The sequence below is a fragment of the Camponotus floridanus genome, unplaced genomic scaffold, assembly GCF_003227725.1.
Source record: "Camponotus floridanus strain SB8 unplaced genomic scaffold, Cflo_v7.5 scaffold7, whole genome shotgun sequence".
NCBI lineage: Eukaryota > Metazoa > Arthropoda > Insecta > Hymenoptera > Formicidae > Camponotus > Camponotus floridanus.
The window spans coordinates 1,500,248-1,518,572 of NW_020229838.1; the positions used below are offsets into that span (position 1 = coordinate 1,500,248).

The following is an 18,325-nucleotide window of genomic DNA, read 5'->3' on the forward strand; positions in this document are numbered from 1 at the left end:
TTTTGTTGCTTTAAATATTTAAAGAATCTTAAAAAGATGTATTCAGTAGTCGTGTCTATTGAACATTTAAATTTGGCTGTTTTGTTAATTTTGAAAAGAAGAGCGAAAAGAAGTTCTCCTTTTTTTCTTCTCGCAAACAGTTTCAAGACGAATTGCAATTTCTTGTTACAGTTCTGTCGGTCAATGCACACGCACTAACGCATCTCAAGTATGCTTTTGCCTCAGATACTCGCGCGCATGTACATAATGATCTCACGGTAACGATTTTCCATGCATCATTTCAGTAGTAACCCTTCATGTATTTTTAATCACGCAATATTCAATATTTTAAAATGAAAATCGCTAGATCACTTTACATATTGCATTACCGGTCTAAAATATTGTGCGTATATAATTTAATATATAATTTTCCTTGAAAAATCCATATTTTTCCCAACATAATTCGGTCAAGTTAAATATTATATTATTTTATTTTTATTTTATTTATATTATTTTCTTGCGATAAAACTTACACAAACATAAGTGTCGAGCTACTAACAATAAGATTCGCTTCACGTCAATTTATCTGCGTATTTGATGAATCGATCGAACGGCGATACGTTATCAGTTGCAATAGAAGTCGAGTCGGTAGGAGATATAAAGACGCCCCCGCGCGAAAATCGTTACCGTGAACAACGGATATGCTTTTCGTACGACTAAAACGGCGTTCTTCTCTCTCTACTGCTTCACAGAGTACACACCGAGAAACACCTAGCTTACGTGACTAGGCTACGTAACGAAAACTCATTGCGCACACGTGCACCACGAGATCGAATCCCGTCTCTCTCTCTTTCTCTCTCTCACGTTTTTGCTCCATACATGTATTTGTTGACTCCGGTTCTGTCGCATTCGCACACTCACGCACACTCACGCTGCTTGCAATTAATTTTTGTCCAATGATCTCGGATCCCGTGTTCGGATCTCGCATTACGTCGACGCCACCCCCCCCCTGCCGTCCCGCTCTTCCCCTCGTAAACATTTGCATGTATCGTCCCGAGCGAATTTCGGAAATAGCGCTCGTTGGAACGTCGTTTCGTTAATAGCTCGATTAGCGATGCAAACAAATCTCGCGAATCTCGACTTGCAATTCTGCTTTCGCTTCAGCCATTTCCGTTTATTTCTGTAATCGCACGTCTATCGCGTTTAAGAATTCGCGTTTTGCATTTTTGTTACGGAATTATTTCTTTCGGGAAAAAATATAAAATTTCGTGAAGATTCAGACGGTTGTCGCCCGTGGTAAAATTCATATTTATCCGCATCTTCCGCTGCTCTTGTCTTTTACTTCCGATGCGAGTCTACGACGATTTAAGGGAAGACGGAAGGTGGTTGGGAATTGCGTTGTTTGCGGGTCGATGTACGCCGATAACACACGACCGATATCTCAGAAAGGGACGATTCGACGTCTGGCGTCGCCCCGTCCAAGGGCGGTGAGGGCACCACCGCTCCGATCCACCCTGCGGGCTCTGGTCCAGGCCTGCCTCTATCAACACACAAAAGCGAATTCAATTATGCGAATTGCTCGACTATTGTGATTTTGTCGACGTCTCGGTAAAAATTTAAAAATAATTAATTTATCCGAAATTTTTCTTTATTTTTCTCCATCTAAATTTTTCATAAATAAAAGAATTGAAAAATTTAAAAAAAATTACGAGAGTAAAGTTGATGAAACTGATTTTAATATATCGCATTGTTCTCGTTGATCCATTTGAAAATTTTAACGAAATAATATTATATATTTACTTTGAGAGTTTGCATAGAAACTTAAAATTAAATTTAGCGGTAAACGCGTGATACCAGAGTGTATTTTATAAGCGCTTCTGACGTTACCCACTTTCAAAAGGAAATATTGAAACGGATAATATTTAAACGCGTGTAATATTTGAACGTGCATGCTATTGGACTTGTTTGCAACGATTGATAAAAATTAAGCGACTGCAAAATGAACGTTATTTTCTTACGCAAATATAAAGCATTTCATTTTGCAATATTCCAGCTCTACGAATATTATTACATTTTTTGTATATTAGAATTTACGTTCATAATTGTTACGTTTGCATAAAAGCAGGATAGTAACTTTTATGCTTTTATGTATAATAATTATAATACGCACAATATTTAACGTTGCTGGAATATTTCAAAACAATCTTTGGAAATCTGTAACTTGAATCTCGCGATTATTTTGTGCGTTTGTACGTATGATGGAATTTACTTTATTAAAGAGTAAGCTTTAGAAGCTGATAAACTTTAGTTCTCCCCCAAGTATCGCGCATCCGTGACGAGATGTTTTCATTTCCCTATTATGCAAAGTTTAGCTTTTCATAATCGCTTTCATAAACAGCGAAGCACAATCGCCATGCTGTAATAATAATGTGGAATGAAATTATTCAGAGTAGCCGCGTAGCGGCATAATGTGGCATGATAAATGTGGTAAAATAAAGGCTAAATAAACAGTCAATATATCGATATCGTTCGCAAACATCATTTTTTGAATGTTGACATTCACAAAATTTTCAAGCTTGATTGCCTCGTAATTGTAATTGTGCTTTGAAAAGCGAAGCATCTTTGATATTCGAATAAAATAAAAATGTTCTCAGCCCGAGGCGGACGACCTTGTCGGAACAATGGTTGGTAATGTCCACGCTCTTTATAATTGAAATTTTCAAAGTTTCAAGCACCGAGCACAAGTTACGTTTACGTTTCAAAGAGAAAGCAATGACAGAATCGCGATGTGATCGTCGGATGCAATTTTTAACTCACCTACACAAACCACTCGTCTTTCTGGCTGGAGGAGATGTCACTGAAAGATAAAAGAAAGATGCGTTTCAATTAACAGCGTATTCAAATCGCAGATGACGATTAAATAATGTGCGCCTCTGCGTAACTTTTTATCCAAAAATATATGTATCGCAGTGCAAACATAATATTGATAAATTTCATAAAAATTAAAGTAAAATTTTTCTCTCGGTCTTAAATCAAATAATTGCATGTTGCTTAATTTTTTTATTCGAAAGAAGCAAAAGAACATTTTATGAGCGTCTCGTATTCAACATCTGACAGATTTTTTTTACATCAAATAATTCTCGCGAGGGTCTTTCTTGATAATAAAAGAACATATTAAATTTATAATAGATTCGTCTGCGTGATTAACATTTATAACTAAAAATTCTGTATATCTCTTGAGTTTTGCGCGATGATCTTTTCATAATTTAAATTTATGACGAAAGAGTAACAGCTCTCCTGGGTCTAATAATAATATATAAAGCGAAAATGAATAGATTCTTTTTTTCGAGGTTAACTTATCGTTTTTTGCAGGAAAAGCGTATGCATTCTTCGACATCTCTCGATCCTAAACGTTATAAAAACAGTCTATGATTATGATCGAACATCTCGTGGCATTCGACATTTTTTATCTACATCTATATATATAATATAGAACAGATAAAATCGAAAGTCTTTTTACTGCTCTATAAAAGAAATTACGACCTGCTCTTTTCTACACGATATAATAAGTAGATACGCAGAGTCATTTTATTACGATTACAAATTGTCGTCGACATATATTGTTAATATTTTAAGAGACTACATATGTATATACTTTAAGAACCTTTATATTTAAAAGAAACTGTCAGGATTTCTTTTTTAAAGATATATAAAATATTAGAAGTTTAATAATATATTTAAAATATATTTTTTGAGTATTATATTTAATAAAATATTTTAAATTGTATTTTCTTGACATCTTTTTATAATTATATTATCATCCTTTACTTTAAAATTTCGTACGTCAAACAAGATATTATTTTTTGCTCTAAATATTCCAGAGAATATGCGGATGCAATTTAAAAAATTACAACAGTTAATTACATTTTTTTTGAAAAAAAAAAGAACAGTTAACTACATTTACAGTATAACAGTTAATTACATTTTTTTTAAAGAAAAAAAAAACAAAAAATAAGAAAGGTATCTTCGAAAAAAATGACACGGAAAATGTCTTACCTGTCAGAACCATGGCTCCTCACTTTGCCTGGCAGTAGAGGCGGACCCGGGCCGCGCTGTGCCCGAGCCTGAGGCCCGCAGGGCGCAGCCAGTTTCCCGGCCGTGGCAGGGTCGTGGCCCCCATTACTCCGGGCGCAATCCCCGAGCCGTAATTCCCCAGGGGTCCCAGAGTGCCGGTTGTGCCCTTCAGCGTGGTCATGCCCATTGGTAGACCGGCGCTTGCTCCGTTCGATCCGTACATCTGTTGCACTAAAATGCCGTAAGACACATCAGTCCAGCAACACCACCTGCATCCCTCTCGACGATAAGGTCGACTGTCTTATTAGATACTTCGCGCAGTTAATTTAGAGAGAGAGAGAGAGAGAGATTCGAACATAATTTATCCTCTTCTTACACAATATTTTCTCAAAAACAGAATTGCAAAAATGAGAAAAAAGAGGGAATAGAAGGGGGAAAGAATTTTGAGATTCCGGAATCGCTTATGCAATCATACTTGTAGCAGTTGTGCTGTTTTAAAATGTCATTGAGAATAGCTGTATTTGGATATTTATTATATTATTATTATCATTTAGCGTTGTAAACGGAGATTTTGATTCAGTGTTCATTACTCTTGAAAATTATTCCGAGCGTGTAAACAGGATTCTTAAAATGATTACGTTTCATATCACAAGTCGAGATTTTAAATGGATCCTGCAAGCTTAAGAGGACGACGTAGCTGTGAGAACGAGATTAAAAATTCTCGAGCGCAACATTTTTGACATTCGCATTCGTGCAATCTATTTTCCCGTCGACGTGACAGGGACACGCATTGCGCTTTTCCGTGATTACGCGGTGAATTTTCCGGCGCTCTTTCAGCCGTCACTTATCCGCGAACGGACGAACGGGATAAACTTTGCTTTATGCGCGGATCCGGAATCCGGGTCAGGCGGATTTTGCGAGCTACGAGCCGAGGAAACGAGCGGTTAACGCTCCCGGCGATTTTTCGGCGCGTGATGTCGCGAGAGCGTGAAATCTACGCGCGGAACGTGACGGGGATAAGAGGCGTCCGGGCGATCTTTGGGAGGCGCTCGGCGAAGTTGCTCGTATTTACGGTTAACTATGCAAAAGTTTGGACGATTCCGAGCGGCCGTACGTCACAGCGCGGCTCTGACGAATTACGTCGGAGCGAAAACCGAGAATGTGAATGGCGTAAAGTCCGTCTTCCTCGTCATGGAAATGCAATTCCCAGTAAGTCTCGAGCAAATTCCAGGCAAACGCCAACTCGTTACGCATGTGATTTTTTACGCTGTATTCCTGATGAACAATTTTTTTCCTCTCATTAGCGTTATACATAAATATATTTCGCAAATGACAAGTGATAAATCTTATGCAATGATTGGCTTATTCGTAAATAAGCATCGCAGCGTTAAATATATGCTTGGAATGTGAGAGATAAAATGATGCGCGACTTTAAAAATTAGGTATAGGAGATATGGATATAGATATTCGAGGTTTTAATCGAATACTATTATTCACTGTAAAATAATCGCGTAATAATTTATCGTTTTAACAAATGCAAAAATAACATACCTTTGCTAATAGGAGCGATTTAAATCAATAATTTCCTTGCCTAGTTGGAAAACAATCTGTTGCATAATCCAACGATTAATTGCTCTCTATCGTATTACAAATTCGATGGTGCAGTTTGGCTCATGTGACAGAACACGGTAATAGTGTTACGTTACATTATGCCGGAGGATATAGCATGCGTTTCTCATATTTTTGTGAAAACGTTGCGCCGCTTATGATATATTACTCTATTATACGTTTTCGCTGCATAGCTTGAATTTTAAACGGCTGTAATGACGATCAATACGGTGCGATATAAAGAGGGGGATTTATTACACCGTATCGCGTTTAAAGCGAATGAATTTTTGTGATTCTCGTAACTTTGCGTTCATGTAACGTTAATGTCATAAATAAAAGAAACGAGTTCGTGTCGCGAGCGATATTCTTATATCGGTGACGGTAACCTCGATTATTTTACGCAAAAAGTACAAATTTATGGTGATAATCATGGTCTGATATTCTCTACCCGGCGAATAATTGCGCGAATAATTCGCGCTATCTCTCTTAATTCAAAATGTCACTCACAGGGAAGAGTGTGTGCATTCCGCGACGAAATTCCCATCTCACCCATAAAGGAAGCGACCCATTTTTTGGCCTCTTCGACGACGTCGGCGTTTTCCGTAAATTCGCTGTTCGCGGTCGACATTTTTCAAGATATCGAAAAAAACGGTCGGCGCAGCTCTAAAGAATGCCATTTGGTCAAAAATTTATGATCGCCGCCGAAACTGTGGAAGAGACGCGAAAATGGCTTCGAGAAATTGGAGGAAGGAAGGGATTATTTTACGAATCGATGAATTTGTGTTCTCGTCGTTGAAATATTATTTGGCGAATTTAAACAAATATATATACATACGATACGATAATCTAAAGCGAATGTGCCGTGATAAGTTTTATCATGACAACGATTAAAACTATTTAATTAAGTTATCGTTCGTATTAAATTCCGTGTTTAACTTTTGCGATAAGTCGTTACGTAACAAAGCCACATATAGACTTATGTGAATTCAAATTTCAATTTAACAGTCTAAAATGGGAGGGAAGTCAAATTTAAATTTTAAAGTTTAGGAAAGGAGTGTATTTAAAAACATTAAAATTACATATTTCTCTCAATGCAATATGTTGGGAAATAATTAATTGTCATGTGTCGCATAAGAGATCTCATAATATTTACATTAATTTCTCTATGCATAGTTGCACTAGTATCAAAATTTATCGTTTACTGGCGGTACTTTAGATTTCCGAATGGCGTTCTATTCTCTTAAGCAGCCATCCGAGACTGCATATCCAGAGCGCAATCACGTGATGCAAGTTACGTGGCAGTCGGAATACAACAGTGCCAAAAGTGAGCTCTCCAAGCTGACGGACGAGTGCAGTTTGCAATATGCATGAGACTGTAGTCGGTGGATGATCACGTTTTCCGGGATCTGATCTTCTTGCAATCTCCATATGCGCTATAAAGGGCTTTTAGCGAAATCGCCAACAAAACCGACGGCGTCTAGTAATAATAACGGTGTACTCGTACAGCGGATCATTGCGAAAATGGCGAGAGAATGTTACGTTTATTCCGGGGGAATAACTGGCGTATTGATTTCTTGGCAATTGGGGTCACGTAATAGCCATAATTCTCAGATTTTGTCGCATAGACGTCACTTTGATAAAAATAATTCTCGTGGCATGGCTCGAAAGAGAAACAAAAAAGGGTAGTTATTTTAACCCTGAAACTATGACATAAATTCTTTTTATATATTTTATGCAGATGTGTAAGTGGAAATATCACGTTTCGAGATAAAATCGAATCGATGTGTAATAACGAGCTATTTTGAGCTACATCAAATGTAAATATGAAAAGATTTTTTTTTATATTAATTCAGTATATTTCAAATTAAAATAATAATAAATGGACAATTTTTGTTAGTTGTAATTTTATAAATGAATAAATATATGAATTTTATGAATGTAAACTATTTATAATTTTAAATATTTAATACATTAAAAAATTGGAAAGATTGTTTCCAATTATTTTAGTTTGAGAATTAATTAAAAAAAAGATAGAGAAAGAGAAAGTTCATTTTTAAGTTGCGCTTATATTATCAGTAATCGGATAGCGATTACTGATGAAAGAACAGAATATGTGATAGGCACACAGATAATGATTTTCATCGATAATAAGCTTATGCCGCGATATGATTATTACGTCGCATAATTATTATTCATTGAACGTGCATATGTAGGCACAATATTCGCAATAATGATAATTGATCACCCAAAGGCGATTACTTGGCACAACATTTACTTGTGCTTTGGTTAATTTACGTGTTGTCATCTTAATATGTGCAATTATTATTGCATCATTATCATTATTTAGTGCGGCAATATATGCACGGTTTGTAAAAATTGTTATCAAAATGCTCCGAGTGACGTATAATCGATATAAATTATTGAGATGATTTCAAACAATTTTGAAATTTTATATGGGTATTATATTAAATTGTTCCTTTGTGTAGAATGTCATCGATACATATTCATTTTCATTGTACTAAAATTAATAGAGAACCGTATTTCATATGACACATATGGGGAGATGAAAGCTTCATGCGTTTGAATGGCAGCAATAAATTTTTTAATGGCAATGTAATTGGCAAATATTTCAAGTATTTTTGTCAATAATTGTTACTTGATTGTTGGAAATATAAGAAATATGGAAAAAACATTTAACAATTTTCTAACATAACAATTAATATCTTTTGCGATGTAGAGATTTATATGAATTTGCGCGTGTTGGTCTGTCAATTCTAGAGATACATACATTCTGCATCTTATAATTAGCAGTTGTTTACGCAGAGCATCGTGCAGACATAGTCGATAAGGTCGAGAGGAAATTATTCTGAAGTTGCTGAAATACTGTCAGACGCGTAACATCGTGACTCTCGCAAATCTTACGAAAGAAATTTGCCCGCTCATGAAAATAACCCCGGGGTAAAGTAAACAACCGAGGCGGAGAGCCAAGGTAATGCGTGGCTAATGCGAATTCCGCGGTAAAGTTTTATTAAATTATATTCCACTCGGCGAATTCAAATTATCTCGAATACGCTGCGCCTGCGAAGGTATATTCGACCAGAAGAGAAACATATTTGTCTGTACGTGTACGTGCGCGCGTGTGCGTGGGCAGGATACCAGAGTAAATCATGGAAAGTGGACTACATAGGATTTTTCTCCTACATTTTTATTTTTTTTTTTTTGCGCTCAACGTCGAGTATATCGCTGGACACAGTATCGTGTGATATACCTCCGCTTAAAATGTGGATCGAAAAAAAAAGAAAAATTGTTTCGAATAAAGCTGTTAGCTTTGTAAAATTTTTAAAAACAAATTTCTTTTTCCAAAAAATAATTTAAGAAAGATATTCTTGTTATCTCTCATTCCTTCTTATTCATGTCAAGGGGATTTGAAGATTTTAAAAAAATTATTTTCTTCTATATTTTCTACAAATTAAAAAAATCTCTGTAAAGCTCTCCAGGGAATAAGTTTTTCTCATCTAATCTCCATTTTACGCTGCGCCGAGATAACAAAATAGCATCCGCTCATTGTGATTCAGCTTCTGCGAGTATTGCACGTGCATTCGGCGCATTTTCGACAAGTTTTCCCCTCCCTTTTCTCTCTCACCACCATTTCTTCCCGCTTCTCGTTCTTCCCTACATTTTTCCCCGAAGACTTCTCGCGTTCTATCGCCGAGATTGGCATTCTTGCGCATTTCACGGACACCAGCGTGAACCAGCAGCACCCTTTCCATCAACCCTTTCTTCGACGATCCGATGCGATGGTGAGAATGCGGGATTGCGGCCGGTAAAGATGCGCATTTCTCCGCCTAAGTTTAAATTGTGTACTCGAGGAAACGGTTCGCCCAACTATTCAAGCAACTTTTAATACAACCGCCGTTGCCTTCTCGCAAAGTATGATAATCAGCCAGCTCTTCCGTTCGCGAATGGCAAGAAAGCGACGAGACAGACAATTTCGTTCAATCTCAATTTTTTTTAGGATTGACGTGCGCCTCTTATGCATCCGATGAGGATAAAATTCAATTCGTCGATGAAAATGTCCTAATATTTTGGAAGGCATTTAAATGCGTAAAATTCAGATGAAGAAAATTCTATGCGTAGTCCTTGTATGTGTCATAAAAAAATGCATTTTTAACATTTTTTATTAATCATTTTAAGAAATACTGTTAGTAATGTTACAATCTTGTATTCCGAAAATTGTGTGATGATTTATGACAGATTTGTCATCTGGTCACGTCAATCTCGCATTCGGAAGAAATTCGTCCAAAGTCAATTTAAGAGTCTTAATTGGGCGGACGCGCGGGGAGACAATCTCGCGGCTTAATCGCAAATTAGTGTCGGGCGCAACCTGTTGCTGGGACGTGGGATTTGTCGTTCAGTTTTAAGCTATGACGATTGAGCTTTCTCGGAAAAGGGAGAAGAAGAGAGGGAGAGACAGAAAATGAGAGAGAGAGAGAGAGAGGGGAATTATTCGCTGTCTCGTGCTTTTTACTCCAATCATTCTTGCCGTCACGTAGTCAGTAACGAGGGTCTCGTTAGTTGCTAACGAATTGTTTGGATACAATCGCGCGAATTCCCCTTTCCCTTCACCTAGGACGTGTTCCTCGCATTCATTAACATTCGAATCAGACCGGCTTGGATTTCGCAATGCTTTGATACTGTGGATTAAGTTGATTGGATCACATTATATGAGGGATTCTACGGAAACGAGGTTAACTAATGGCCGCACGGATACACAAACAGAAAGAGAAAGAAAGAGGAAAAGATCACAGTGATATCATTCCGTAATTTATAACGAGTAGCTTTTCCTGGAAATTAAAAGCACTTTAGGATCGTTCAAACTGTTGTAATTAAAATGATAAAAAATTAATTCGCTGAGAATTTAAAAAAAAATAGTTTATCTTCAAATGCAGAAGAATTATTATATATCGAGAGAATAAAGATATAATGATATTTAATCCTATTTAAAATATTATAATTATAAATATTATAACTATAATTATAAAAAAATATATTTTAAATAATCATTATATTGTGAGAAACAAAACTAATATAAACTTGATAAATGCATGCACAAAAATTTAATGAGATTTTTTAAATGAGATTTAAATTCAAATAGGTCAATGACCAAAGCAAATAACGTTTGAGAAAATACGTTAAATTCAAATCTGACGAGATTTTATTTATTTTTTATTATTTATAACATTTGTTTATAATTGAATATGTATATACATGTATGTATATACATATAATGCTTATAATTAGATTTATATGCTTATTATTAAAAGCGTACAATTAATATATAATGGATATCTTATAATGGATTTACATATTGTGATGCTTTAACTTAAAGATTTGTACTTACAAAGGATATTTGTTTATAGAACATAAACAAAATATAAAACGTCAAAATCAGAGAACGTTTAATTCAATTTTTTTTTCATTTAATATACATATAGTATTTAACTTTACAAGATATATTTAAAATATAATAAAATATCTGAAAGTAAAATTATTTGAATCATCTTCAAAAATAATGCAATAATTAAACTAGTGAGATTATAATTTATAGAATTTTCTTCATCTGAATTATTTTCGTCAAAATATGAATGATATTAATTATGGCATAATTATCGTCGTAGAAGTATTCTAAATAAAGTAGATATCTTATAAATAATGCATCAACTGGCCAAAAATAATAAAATATTGATTTATATATTAATATTATAGAAAATTTAATTATAAAATTATGACAAAACTAACTCTGAAAAATTAAATTAAGATAAAAATAATCGAGAAGCTATTTGTATAATGTCTTCAACTCAGGAATTGTCTTTCATAGCGTACACAGAATAAGTCTCATTCTCCTGAGATCGATCCTCGAGAATTAGTTTATAAGGTTTCCGTCTTTCCTTATTAGCACTATTTCCTGATATCGGATACATTCTCAAGGAGTACAAGTAAAAAGATAAAATCACGAAAGGTTTGGACAAAATATCCTACGCAACATACCGCATTATTATCCATCGATCCACATTTAATTTCAAAATATGTATTTTTTATATAATAATATCAGATGTGATACATATGTATCTTATGATGTAAAAGGTAAGCATCTTCCTATCATCTCCAATAATTATGGAATAAATATAATTATGGAATAAATATAAGAAGAGGCAAGATTGATTAGGAAAGCCTGCATTTGGCAATATTGAAGCTCGGCAATATCGTGAAAATATTATGTATCAGAAAAGAGAAACGGTTTAACTAGATGGATAAATGGATAGATAGACGGATATATAGATAGATAGACTGACAGATAAATTGATACAGATACGATTATAAATACTTTTCATTCGGACGTCGCACATTGGATCGATAAGAAATTCTCTAGTTAGCGAGTATGTCGCAATTGTATCCGCCCCACTTCTCCGGTTTGGCGAGATATCGATTAGCAGGTCCCAGCAGTTGTCTAACCTTGACATGTTAGACCTTCTCGCGTAGCATCAGATTCGCGAGACCACGTAACATATTCCTAGATTGACAAATCTCGTAAGACTTTGCACAATACCGATCGTCCATTTCATTCACCTAATCTATAGGGATAATACCATAATAAAGCAGCAAAAAAATCCGTAAGCGTCTTCAGCGTCACATTCCTTTCGGATATATTATAGTTGCTTTTTTATTTTTGATATAGAAAGAAAATTTTGATATAGAAAGGAAATATAGCAATCTATTGTAAAATACGATATATAAATATACTTTCTATTTCCGTTTTGGTAACGAACAAAATAATTAGGCAGAATATCAAAGTCTATTTATAAAAGTAAAATAATCGAAAAAAAAAATTACGTGTATCTCTTGAAACTCTCTTTAGACATATATATAATATATAAATTAATTCAAACGTTTTTTCCAAATAAATTCGGACATATTCTATTCAGAGTTCGTTTCTCAAAATTGTGTTGAATGACTTACAATATTCATTCGACAAAGCTTGGCATCACCGAGATATCTCAATCTTCCTGAAACGCGACGTCGTCTTCGTTAATACGAAGAGTCTTACATTTTCGCATCCCTTTCCTCGCGTTTCGTCCACAGGATCTCTCGCGATCTCGTCATAACATTTTCTCCGGGAAGAACCATCGACATTGCTCGCATGCAATCACTGATAAAGATCCTGCTGGTAAAGATCCTCTACCGTGAACATCCCCTCCGCGAACGGACTCTGCGCCTTCGTCTTCACCAGATGAAAGCCCCGATATCTCTTGTTGACATCCTCGCCCATCAGCACCGCGGGATGTCTGGGCGGGCATAGACCCAGCAGATAAGCCACGAATCCGTAACAGGGCCAGCCCCAGAAACCGATCTTCGAATTGATCGACTCGGCAAAGTATTCCGCTGCCCTGTGATGATTACATCCGAATGGATTTCCATGCTCCCAGCATCCGGGCTGGTTGACCCCGCCGTTCATGTAAAAGTCGATATGGCCGCTCGGTTCGATCTTGCCCTGAATAAAGGCGTTCGTGTGCAACACGTCGACAAATTCGGCATCACTCTCATCGAGCTTCTCGTCCTTATTAACAGTGATGAAGAGCGGCATCGCCGGGTCGAGACCGGTAATTCTCGATAGCTGATATGGACGCAGCACATTGGCGGCAAACGCCGGCACGTGTGCACCCAAACTGAAACCGATTACGTGAATATCCGCGGCACCGTAGTCTCTGAGACGATCGATCAGCTGCGCCAGACAATCGCCCACGTGAGGCACGTTGTGGACGGCCATGGGATAACATGGCGCCGTCGCCAGACGATGCCAATCGACCGCTATGAGATTATATTTGCCTCTCTTCAAATACTCGTTTCTGATATCCACCAAATATCCCAGTTGCATGTCCGAATTGTAACCGTGCACGATAATCTTCGTAGGTATCGCCGCCACGAAGTTGGTGTCGGCAAGATTCGAACTCGTATCGTTGACTAGAAGTTGTTGCCCTTCTTCCGGATTGTATTGCGTGTAGAGGAAGAACGTCACTTCTTCGTCGGGACAGGTTTGATTAGTGTTCACTAGACACGGTCCCACGAAGTAGTCCTTACCGAGCTCATCGTCTAGCGTATTGCTTACGACAAAGGTCTGCGTATTCGTAGCTACGGTGAATTCGCAGACCACGAGGAGAATCATAAGAATTCTCCAAATTGGCAGATAACCACTCCGGTTGGCGATCGTCATCTCGTATCCGTTAGGAGCGTCACCTTGACCACGGTAGCGCGCGAAGAAACGTCTGCGTATGATTCCAGGCGACTGTCTGGTGGGAACTGGTCGCTGCAACGATTGGTTGATCGTTGCAGGCGAAATGCCGCAACGATTCAGCGACGTCACGTACTCGACGAACCTCGACAAGCTCGGAATCCCTAAAGAGCATCGGCACATGCGATTTTTTTTCTTCCTTTTTTTTTGTTTATCAAGAGTGTTTGATCTAATGCGGTGGATGCGGGAGGGAATTGTGGAAAGAGAACATCGTGATATTTAGCGACAAGGTTCAAAAAATGAAAGTTTGAAAGAATCAGCACATCGAAAAGTCAAACTTTAAGCAGTGTAAACATTGCCGATTACAAGTCTCTCGAATTTTTATCGCGGTGAAAATATGATCCTTATCGATCCGATATTGTTCATAAATACTTTACACACATTTATTATTTTTTATTTCGACGATAAGACACATATGTGATAATTTGACACGAAATAGTTCATTTTAAGATATACCGATTTTATGCAATATAACAATAGTATAACAAGAATAGAAATATCAAAAGATAATTGGAAAGATAACTTATATGACATTTTTTTAAATGAACACACTTACATTGTCAATCCAAGAAATTGCGTTTTATTTATTATTCTCGGATAATCACGACATTCTTTTCACCACTCACTATTCTATGCGGAAAACGCAATTCCATGTTAGGTCGAGCCGATGACGAAGTAGAGCGCACTGCAAGAATAGAGGTTTTTCTGTGCACTTGCGTCCATTAATCATGACACACTTCTCGGAATACATGATCGATTAAAAATATCATTGATATCGCTAGGTATGATAGTATAACAGCAGATAAAATAGTAGCGGTCTAATCAATAGCGATTGTGCGCTGAGCGAAGGCGACAAACTATCGACTCGAGGAGTGATTATGACAATAGTGATGGCGATCGATGAAAGCTTGCATGCACGATTGGCGAATTAAAATTAATCACATGGACGAATATAGGAGATGATGGTACGTGAACTGTAATAGCACTCGTGTTTTGCACGACAAATTGGATATTTCCGAGATACGAGTATTTCCTTAACCATCGCTTGTCGGAATTTTACACGATATATCGACAGCAAAATTTATGAGAAGGAAGCTTTTCAATATTGTTACGTTCCTGATGTCCGTGTTCATCGGGATGGCGCCGATTAATATCTATCGAAGTCCTCGCCGAGGGTGTAACAATAAATGTATCCTTTCGAATCCTATCTATTAATAGAACTCATGATTGAAAATATGATAGAATAATTAAATCGACATCTTCAGCTTTCGTATATTAAATTTGTACTTTAATTTATATAAATCGGTCTCTAAGATCTCTTTGGTAATCGACTAAAGAATGTGTCAACACATTTGTGCATTTATTTTCAAGCGTGAAAAATGAATTTGAAGGATTCTATCGTCACGATAGCATTTTTAACAATGAAAGAAAGCCGGGAGCTTTCATTGCGGGATTCTAGCAATTAGAAGTTGATATCGTTGATTTACGTTGCGGACGCGCTCCGATAACACGTGCTATGCATCGCGTGACTAACTCCAATGGCATCGAAGGCTGCTTTGAATAATGCGGCAACTTCCTGTTATAGCTCGAGTCTCGTTCGCAATAATTGCCGCGATTGTACTACCAAATATCGCAAAGCTCGAAATAAATGCCATTTTCTTACCCCGAATAAAGTATAATATTATCGGTCGTTTCGGTACGAAATGTGGGATTCGTTCGCGTTTCAGAATAAGAGCTCGTGAAAGTATTTGTTTGTTACTTCCGTTCTCCGACGATGCGCGCGAGAAGGTGAAATTTCGTTCGAGTTGGCATGCAGCCTACAAACATATCAATAAACTTTCGCGAGCGGTGCGGATATGAATGCTAATTGTGGTCAAAAACATTTTTACATTCGTTGTCACGATCTCGACTGCGAGCTGTCCCAATTATATGCATGATCACGTAATTATCAGTATTATCGATCATCAGCTAAGTAAACCGCTCCGTGTTTAAACAGTTCTCAAGTATATTTGTCGTAGTAAATATCAAGCTGCAAATTAAAGGATATATTATTAAATTTTAAACGGTATAAAAAGTTAAGAGCAAAAAAGAGCAGATCCAAAAAAATCCAAAAAAGACAATCGTATATAAGTAATTCTATCTTTTATTACAACATGTACATCAATAGTAAAATTGTTTCAAAAAATAAAAACTAAAAATAAAAACTAAAAAAATAAAACATTTTTAAAACATATAAATAAATAAAAGATAGAATCATAATATTAAAAAATATTTTTAAAATATATATAAGTTAAAAATATATATGTGTACAATTTTCTCAAAATTGAAATTTAAACGTCTAAATAATAAATAAAAGCGACTAATCTCATTTCGTTGGCTTATCATACATTATAATTTAAGATTTTCATGAATGATTTAGATATCCCCCTTAAACGTAAAGTCCTACTTTTCGTCGACAGTTTCTTTCGAGCCAAGCCCGAAACGAGCTTATTTGCATAAGCTGTAAGAGACTAAGAGAGGAGGAAGAGAGACGAGTATGCTCTCTCATTCGTGTTCCTCCTACATAATCCGCATATACTCGACCACTCGTAAAAATTCTCCAAATGTAGATCGGCAGTCTTGTTTCGTACTGAAAAATATGCATCTGTATGGAGGCAACAGTATGCATTTCAATATGTCTCGAAGATACGAATATCTTGCGGAAAGGAAGGATACTATATTCGACTTATCAACTTATCCGCTTATAACACAATTGGGGAAAAATTATTAATAATTTTAAGTTTATAACAATTTGCGCATATTATGTAATTTACGTATTTATAACAGAATTTTAATAATATCAGAATTATTAGAATTTTGATTTTTTTATTTATTTGTACGTTATTATTATATCTTGCATGTAAAATAATTAATAATTTAGATACAAACAGATTTATTGTTTTTTTCTCGCTCTCTTTCTCTCTTTCCATATTTCCATATCATAAAATATAAAAAGATTTATAAATACATAATAATAATGAATAATTCCGTGCAATAAAAATTCAATAAAACATTCATTTAGTTGAAATAATAATTTCAATATTATCAAAAATATTTATTTTTGCATGGCAATTTAATTTTCATCATGCACGTGGACCGCTTAATAACGGTTAAAATTATTATTACCGAGTGTCTCCCGTTAATCATATTATATTTCAAAGCAAATCGATATCGAGCACAAGCTTGCTTCAATTTGTGGTGCTTGCGGCTTATCAGCCAATCATATCATAATCTCTATTTTAAAACTAATCCGTGTTACGTGGACTAATGATGAAATCGACGGCATAAGCGAAAATACCTGAATTAATTTATGTATCAGTGATCGAATTTGACTCGTCCTAAAGTGTATACCTCGAAATAGACGTAGTTATGCGTATGATTGCATTAATTGCCGCAAGCGCTGTGCTTCATTACTGAAGGAATTAATTTGATTAACTCCAAGAGAGAGAATGCCACGAATGCTAATGTCATTGTATCGTTTCGAATTATTTCGGGGCGTGCACAATCGCTCTTTGACTATAAATTGATAATTCTTCATAGTATTTCGATTGTTTATCTTTTCTTGTTTTTCATTTCAATTTAAAATTCTGTTTACAAATTGCTGCGGAATATCGCCTAGTTCTATTCTCGTTGGCCTCGTTTCATGTGTATATTCAATTGCGGGAACTCTGCTGAAACTATTTATTATTAAAACATACACATAAGCGAAAACATGATGAGCGAGGAGAGCGCATTTTTCTATTTTCTCGACCGCTTGGATCAACGAAGTCTTCTCTTTTTTAGGTCGAAGCCAAAGCATGATGTACCTTTTGCCTCCATTTATTCTGCATTCCCTTCTATATTCCCAGGATAGTGGAATATTGTAACAAAAGTGCATATGCAAAACTTTTAGTTAAGATAAACTATAGATATTTATTTTGCAAAACCACATACGGTGTGTTGGTAAACTTTATATAAGCTTCTGTTTCACTATTACTTCGATATTTTCTCCAATTTCCGGAGTACGATGTAATTTCTTCTTCGAAATGTATTTTATAGTTGATATCCTTGGTTTTCTTGATACAAATATGAAGAAAATTTTGAATAATTTTTTATTTAGTTTTATTAAAAATTATTCTAAATATATAGCGAGAATCATTCTCAGCTTCGAGTTTTTCCGCAGAAAATATTTGCCATCGCAAATAGCCAAAAATAAATGAAATCATGTAGATCGTTTAATATATGCCAATTATATTCTTATTTTATCTGAACGTACGTAATTTTTTTATACACATGTGA

At 35.8% G+C, this 18,325-nt stretch overlaps 1 protein-coding gene and 1 long non-coding RNA gene across 5 annotated transcripts in view; one reads left to right on the top strand and one right to left on the bottom strand.

Moving 5' to 3' along the window:
• Positions 1–18,325, top strand: part of LOC112639522 — a 166,183-nt gene that overhangs the window by 10,257 nt on the left and 137,601 nt on the right. The window lies entirely within an intron of this gene.
• The window catches only part of LOC105255861, a 169,528-nt gene continuing 162,532 nt past the window's right edge, over positions 11,330–18,325 (bottom strand). For all 4 annotated transcript variants that reach the window (XM_025413753.1, XM_025413756.1, XM_025413754.1 and 1 more), the window contains exon 6: positions 11,330–14,112. In XM_025413753.1, the coding sequence (XP_025269538.1) occupies positions 12,866–14,112 (1,247 nt within the window). In that variant the 3' untranslated portion in view covers positions 11,330–12,865. The remainder of the gene's footprint in view (positions 14,113–18,325) is intronic.